The 7,283-nt window shown below is 33.4% G+C and overlaps 1 protein-coding gene across 1 annotated transcript; it reads right to left on the bottom strand.

Annotated features, from left to right (window-relative positions):
* Positions 1-3,929: 3,929 nt before the first annotated feature.
* Positions 3,930-7,008, bottom strand: LOC146947022 (uncharacterized). Its single transcript, XM_085744762.1, has 4 exons — positions 6,869-7,008; positions 5,079-5,645; positions 4,558-4,926; positions 3,930-4,344 (listed from the first exon to the last, which is right to left on the bottom strand). The coding sequence occupies exons 1-4, from the start codon at positions 6,929-6,931 to the stop codon at positions 4,264-4,266; spliced, it is 1,080 nt and encodes a 359-aa protein (XP_085600888.1). The 5' UTR covers positions 6,932-7,008; the 3' UTR covers positions 3,930-4,263.
* Between the last annotated feature and the right edge of the window lie 275 nt (positions 7,009-7,283).

Genomic DNA, 7,283 nt, shown 5'->3' on the forward strand with positions numbered 1-7,283 from the left:
TTGGTCACACCTCATATTTAGGCACACATCCATAAAGCTAAAAAATTTATAAAAAAAAATTGATTAAAGTAATATTGATTGATGTGACTATTTTATTTATCTTTTCATTTTTTTAATTTATGTGTGTGTGTCTAAATGTTTGTGCCTACACAAGACTTTCTCAATACATACATGTAGAAAAAATAGTTTTTGGTTAAGTAAAAAATTATGAAATTATATAAATTTTGTCGTTTAAATTATTTACGCTAAAAACTTTGTACCCCCTGACCCAGTGTCCTGGATCCGCCACTGATTTGAAGGCAAATTAGAATTCAATTAGAGGAATTTTTTTTTTGAAAGAAGGACAATTAGAGGAGTTGTCATTGGTTTGTGGAACATTTTGTATTGTTTTCATTCGAGTCGTTGTAATTCACTTTTATCCTAAATCATGCAACTCCAAAGGTGTTTTGTAGTGAGAAATCATGTAAATCAACAAATCAAGACATCCCGTGAAGGATCGAGTATATGAATATTGAAGACAACGGTTCTTAGAAGGTATTTGAAGACAATACAAAGTGAAGAAAATTCATTTCAAGTTCCAAGGCATTGCGAGATAGAAGAACAGGCGAAAAAGGGTCGAAAACTGCTGAATTTGCGCAGGAGAGGCTGCCACATGCGCTCCTGCGCATAAAGCCATGCGCCCCTACACATGGGGCAGTACCTATGCGCCCCTGCGCACCAGACCATGCACCCCACACATGGACACAAATAGGAAAAACCCTATTTTCACTCTCTTAATCCCTAAGTAATCATGCACTATAAATAGAGACCCTTGAACACTATTTTATTTATTCGAAAAGCTAGCGGTTCAAGGCAAGGGTCAAGCATCAGGAGCTTCAAGGCAGAGAATCTTTATTCTATTGTTCTCTCTAGGGTATGTTTTTCAATTGTTTTGTAATGATGTCGGTTTCCATGAGCAACTACACTTCTTCGAGTAGGGTTCCATGATGAACCCCTTCTTATTTGTTAGATTCCATTAATAATTTTTTTATTCAGTTTATAATCTAAAGTTTTATTTAATTCGTATATGACCGCTTTTATCAAAATCCTAGATGGATCAATATTTGGATTGACAACCCTCACTTCCATTCTAACAAGACAGTAGTGAATTGCTTAGTTTCTAATATTATCGAATCTAAGTATGAATTTAGGGTTATAACTCATCTTTAGGGACCCTCAAAATTTGAACGAGCGAATTGCGGGGATCAAAATAAACGTCCACAAATTCATCATGGACTAAGTATGAATTGCCAAATGCTTTCGTAATTTAATTTCCAACAAAGACAAAGGGGGGATTCATGGATTCCATAATCTCCGTTAAGCATCTAAATCAACCAAACCTAATCTCGCATTGGGCAGGACAATTAAATTTAAAACCCTGCAACCACTTTAAATCTTTTCTCTTTTATTTGCTTTTCAAAATAGATTCTGCTAATTACAAAGTTGAACGACAATCCCTTTGCAAACGATAATTTACTACTTTATTACTTGGTACAATTTGGTGCACTTGTCAATTTCACTAAAATCACCATCAGTTACCTTACTCTATTTCAGATAAAACAAACACATTGTTATTTACGTAATTCCTAAACATGTTATATTCTATGTTTTTTTACTGATTAGTATATGTTGATGCAGGCATGTATATATCATTTTTCCAAAGAGTTGGGGCCAAACATTTTGTAGACGGGTACAAGGAGGATCGACACCCAAATACTATGGCGTTTAACCAGATGGAAGGTATCACGGCCACATACCATTACCAAGATCATCTGCATTAGATTATAGTTACTAAGTGTGTCTTTTACACGTACCTCGATCACCGTTAGACATGCTCATTTGAGAACTTTTCTGGTATGGGCCGACACCCAACCATACATAATTTCCAAAGACCTTCTCACGGAAGGAGCCATTGGGTCCATGGCATAACGCATACGAGATCTAAGGTGAACAATCAATTGAGCCATGACACAAATCCAACACGAACAAGGTACACACATTTGTTCCTTAAAGGACTATGATTGTCTTTCATGAACATATGTCTAGGTAAAGGTGCAATGACTAAATCCTTAAACCTGCATTATAAATACCATCTCACAGACATGGGTCAGGTACATCAATTTCACCCATATACACCTATCTTTCCATGACACTTACTAACTTGAGCGTTGGAGCACATCCAAGTACACCACCTCTATTTGCAGAAGGCCACATGAGATAGATAAGAAGGATGTTGCTGACATAACTGTCCCTCTCAAAGGCCATTCAGTTACAACTCCATTGGGGATCGAACCTTGAAACAAATATTTCCATTTCTTTTCAAAGAGATCCCATCTTTAACACACAGCTCCGTTCAACCGTTGTTTGCAGTAAACCTCTATGGTAGAATGATTTGAGGAATGACACCACCGCTTCCTCCTCTCCCCCTTCAAATTAGTTGTGGCCAGAATGTCCAAGCTACCTCCACCAGACTTTTGCCCAATGATCACACTTTTGCCAACACTTTGTCCAATTCCTACAAATCTTAACCACCAAGTAATGAAGATTGTAAACTGAGAGAGCAGACAAGACTGAATTTATCATAACCACGCGACCACCGATGGACAACTGTTTAACGTGAGTTAACTCAAGTTGGTGTTCAGAACATGATTTAACTCACGTTGAATGTGAGTTAACTCACATAGGTTATACCAAATGTGAGTTAACTTACGTTGGAGGTGTTTTTGTCAGTTCACGTGGGAGTGAGCAATTTTGCATAGGAGAAGAGCAATTTTCATATGATCCGATAGTTCCTTGTCTGAACACCATTACGTGCTTGCAGGCCAAGTTCTGAACGAAGCTTGGGAGACGATAAATCTATCCAGTCGACTCATCATCGATCCCCCTCGTCTAGACCAGGTGAATCTTCTACCATGTAATAGTAAGTCTAACAATTCTGACCCAACAATAAAATCATCAAAAGCTTCCATTTCCTCCCTTCGAATGTTTTCACTGGATCCTCTTCTCTCAAAATCATCCCTGATTGCATTAAAATCGCAACACACATAATCTTTCTTCATTCTTTTCTGCAATTTTCTGCAGTAAGTCTGAACATAAAGCCCGTTGTCTTCTTCCATCACAAGGAGCATACACATTCACTACATTGACTAATTTTTTGTCTCCCCACTCTCCTTCCAACCATAAAACATGATCCGAAATAGATTTTCTTTGCCAATAACATTCCATTCCTTTTTAGTGTTCTTAATTGTTTTTATTTCCAACAAAACTAACAATGAAAAACCATCTTTATGAGAATCATGGGTACGTACAAAAGGATCATAGCGCTTAATGTTAAAAACTTCCAGTATTTCAATAATTCGTACTTTTTTTTTCCGCAGTAATATTCATACTTTATTTTAATAAGTACGTTCCACAATTTCATTTGCATAGACAAGTACATACGTTAAATGATAATGTCAAGTAGGCTTCGTAAAAAAAAAAAAAAGAAGAATGAAAAAAGGCTATTAATAGATGGATCAATCATTTGGATCAGAAACCTTGATATTTCCCTCTACCAAGCAATATGTTGGGCACCAATAATTGCACACTAATGTTGTCTATACATCGTTCCTTCAAAAAAAAAAAAAAGTTGTCTATACATCGTCCTCGCAATAAAGATGTTCACCCACATGGGGTACAAATGATTTCCTAAACTACCTTAGTAGTTGTCTCAGAATTAATTAATACTTAAAGAGATTTTATGCTGTAATAAAATTGATTAAAATTTTATTGTCACTATTTTTTTGATCAAGCTAAGAAAAGCAATATAAAACTCAGAAGATGCCTGAACCGCATACAAACAAACAATCCAAACAAACAATCACTACTAGTATTTGGAATTTTATTGTCACTTCTGATTGAGAGGATCACTTTTAATATTTAACACTTCTCAATTATTGAATACAAATGAATATGCGAGAAACATTCTTTTTTTTTTCCATTTCATTTTTTAAAATAATAAACTAAAAATAATCATCCTAAACATAATTTATCCATGCATCGCACGGGTAGATACACTAATTACCAAAAAAGAAAAACGATAAAAATAAGATTATTGTTATTTGTCCAATATACATAGTATTATCTTAATTAAGAATTTAAAAAGAAACAGTGGTTTGCATCTTCTTATAGGAACAAAGATATCATTTATCGAAAATGAGGTACACAGCAACCATGTTCATGTTATTATGATGACATAAACTTCAATGCTTCCTTGCGTATGTTCTTCACAAGTTCCTTTATGCTCAAGTTATAGCCTTCACCCAACTATAAAATAATTAAGATTAATATTAAATACAATGGTAAATAATAAAAACACCAAAATTCAAAGACAACAAAATGAATATATCAAGCAAATATATTGCAAAAAACCTGGAATAAAATACTTTAATTTTGATGATACCAAAAGTTAAAAAGTGGTGAAAAAAGTTTTTTGTTGCAATTTAAAGATAGGTAGGGTTGTAGAGAGACATTCACTACCTGAGCAATGATAGTAATATCAAGGATGGAATCTCCAAAGGGTAAAACACTACTATTGACAACACATAGTTGAAATCTTTGAATCTCGACCATAATTTTAACTAGAAGTCCCTTGTGATCCTTACATTGGATCCGAATCAACATATATTTCCCTAACACGTTTGCTTGCACTTGAAATATTGAACCAGCAACACTTTCATTGCGCTCATCAAATGATGAGGAATCATCATCACTGCAGAGGTCTGGTTTGGTCAGAACCACATGTGACTCTGTTTTTATTCTCTTGTTTTGTTCTTCTAAAACTTCCAAACGCTTTTTAAGCTCTTTCATGTATTTGATAGTGTCCACTAGTACAGAAAACTTGTCCATCTAACATAATTTTACACAAACCATCAGTGAGCAGTGTAATATGAAGAAAAAAAATAGGAAAAAAAAATAAGTTCATTTAATTATTAATTTTAAAGATCAATTAAAAGAGCTAGTTAATAGCTATGAGGGTAAATAAAAATTACTTATTGTACCTTTTTAAGGTTGGGAACAAGAGCTGCAAGAGCAATGAAGCTTTGGGTGAGTTTCTCTCTTCGCTTTCTCTCTGCCATGATATGATCCTCACCATTATTAGCACGAGACCTTTTGCTTTTTGAGGTTTTTGTTGAATGATTCTTATTTTCCAATTCAGTTGGAGACACTGAAACTGTTTCATTTTGTTTTGAGTTTAAGGTGGGGTCAAATCCAGAAAATTGTTGGGAACTAGTGGTAGGTGAATTTGGGGGGCTGTCAAAAGATGGGATTTGAACTTGGAAAGATGAAGAAAGTTTTTGTGTAAAGGTTTCATTGATTTTGTCACTATGATCAATAGTTTTCATCTCCATAATTGTCTTATCAATATCGAAGTCAAAACAATCCAACTTTGTTTCATCACTAAATGCGTTGCTGAGAGTTGTGCAAGTGGACCCCGAAGTTAAACGTTGTTGTTTATTTTGTTCTTGGAAGACATTAGCTATGTCATGTGAAAGAAAATCTTCCACACCAGTATCAAGGAAATTCAGGTTGCATTCCTCAACAAATAAATTGTGTTCGTCCATTTCCTGGGAAAAAAGGAACTGTTAAGTATATATTAAAGAATTAATTTATAATCAACCATTTATTTGTGATTAACTACGACAATTAAGAGCAAGTTTGTCTCTCATGTGCAAATTTGCACATGTTAATAAATTCAAGGTTGTTATTAAATTATATCTCTCAAAATTTATATACTCTCACTAGTGTTTTTTTATAGGAAATATTCACTTCTTAGATTCATTAATAACTGATATATTTAGTCTATATTAAAGATCAGATACATCAGTTATTTAAGAGATATTGCCAGGGTCACTTTTTTATACATTCCTCTAACACACTTCAATAATAATCAGCAACATCACATAATCAATTTTTTTTTGCCGCGATCGATCTGTCTCATCTCAAAGCTCTGGTGTCCATCAATGGCTTGGTCAATAGTGATCTATACTGTTTTAGAGATAGGGATTCCATTTCTTATGACATATTAAATTTATTTCCATCTTTAATTTTCGCTAGGTTCCATTTTTTGTTGTTGTATTTATTCAATTTAAAAAGGGCATTCTCTTTTGCATAAGTTTTTTCCGTTCATATACAGAAGCATAACATCATCTACAATGACATTCTCTTTTGTTTTGTAATTGAAAAACATGTAAAAACATTCTTTTGGTGATTGTTTACAAAAGATATTTAACTTAATTTGTCCATGACAATATTTGGGGAAAAAACAACTTAGATCTAAAAGTCTTTTTTATTTTTTATCATAAAATAAATAGTTAGACTTTTTTAAAATGGATCCGGTAATAGGTCAACAAATTAAAAAGATTGATGACATGTTAGTGTTATACTTGGAGTGTCTTAGAGAGTATGACCTTCACATTTTTTATTATTTAATAAACCGAAAAATGAATTGTTTACCGTAAAAAGTACAGAAGAAAACATTCACATATTAGATTCTATTAAAATTATATCTTTAAATCAATATTTGAATCATTACCTGTCGATATTCTTAATAATTGTAGAAATATTGTACATGAGAACCTAAATATGAGATGGTCAACTTAGGGATATTATGTATTAGGAGAGGCATTTGTATGTGAGGTCATTAATTATAGTTTCTCTTTAAATTTTGTTATAAACGTACTACAAAATGGTTTATTATTAAATGAATGATGACACTCAACTTGAAATATTTTGCAGGAAATTTCAAGTGTTAAGGAATTAATTTATATATAATCAACCATTTTCTTACCAAATCAGATAACCAGCTGCTGCTTGATGATACGTTCATAGCTGTGTTGTTGATTTCCTCCATAGTCTCAACAGTAACACTTATATACTGAATTTAAAACAAGGAAGAGCAATGCTACTATGAGCTGAGTTCTGAGTTCCAAATGTTGGATTTTTTATAGGACTAGATTTTAAGCACGTGTAGTAAATCAGGTATGTATCATTTATTGGCAACATGCTACTCTTAATGTATTTATTTTGAGAAGTGATAGCAACACTCTCTTTTGAACACTCTCTAGCACTCACTCTTTTATTGGATGAAATCAATGTATGTCCCACCACATTATGTGGGTTCCATTTTCAAAGTGTAGGTCCTATATTGATTTCACCCAATAAAAGAGTAAATGCTAGAGAGACTGCTCAAAATAAAGAGTTGC

Source organism: Medicago sativa, chromosome 2 (genome assembly GCF_051527215.1).
Source record: "Medicago sativa cultivar Bolivia chromosome 2, Bolivia_mono, whole genome shotgun sequence".
Taxonomy (NCBI): Eukaryota; Viridiplantae; Streptophyta; class Magnoliopsida; order Fabales; family Fabaceae; genus Medicago; species Medicago sativa.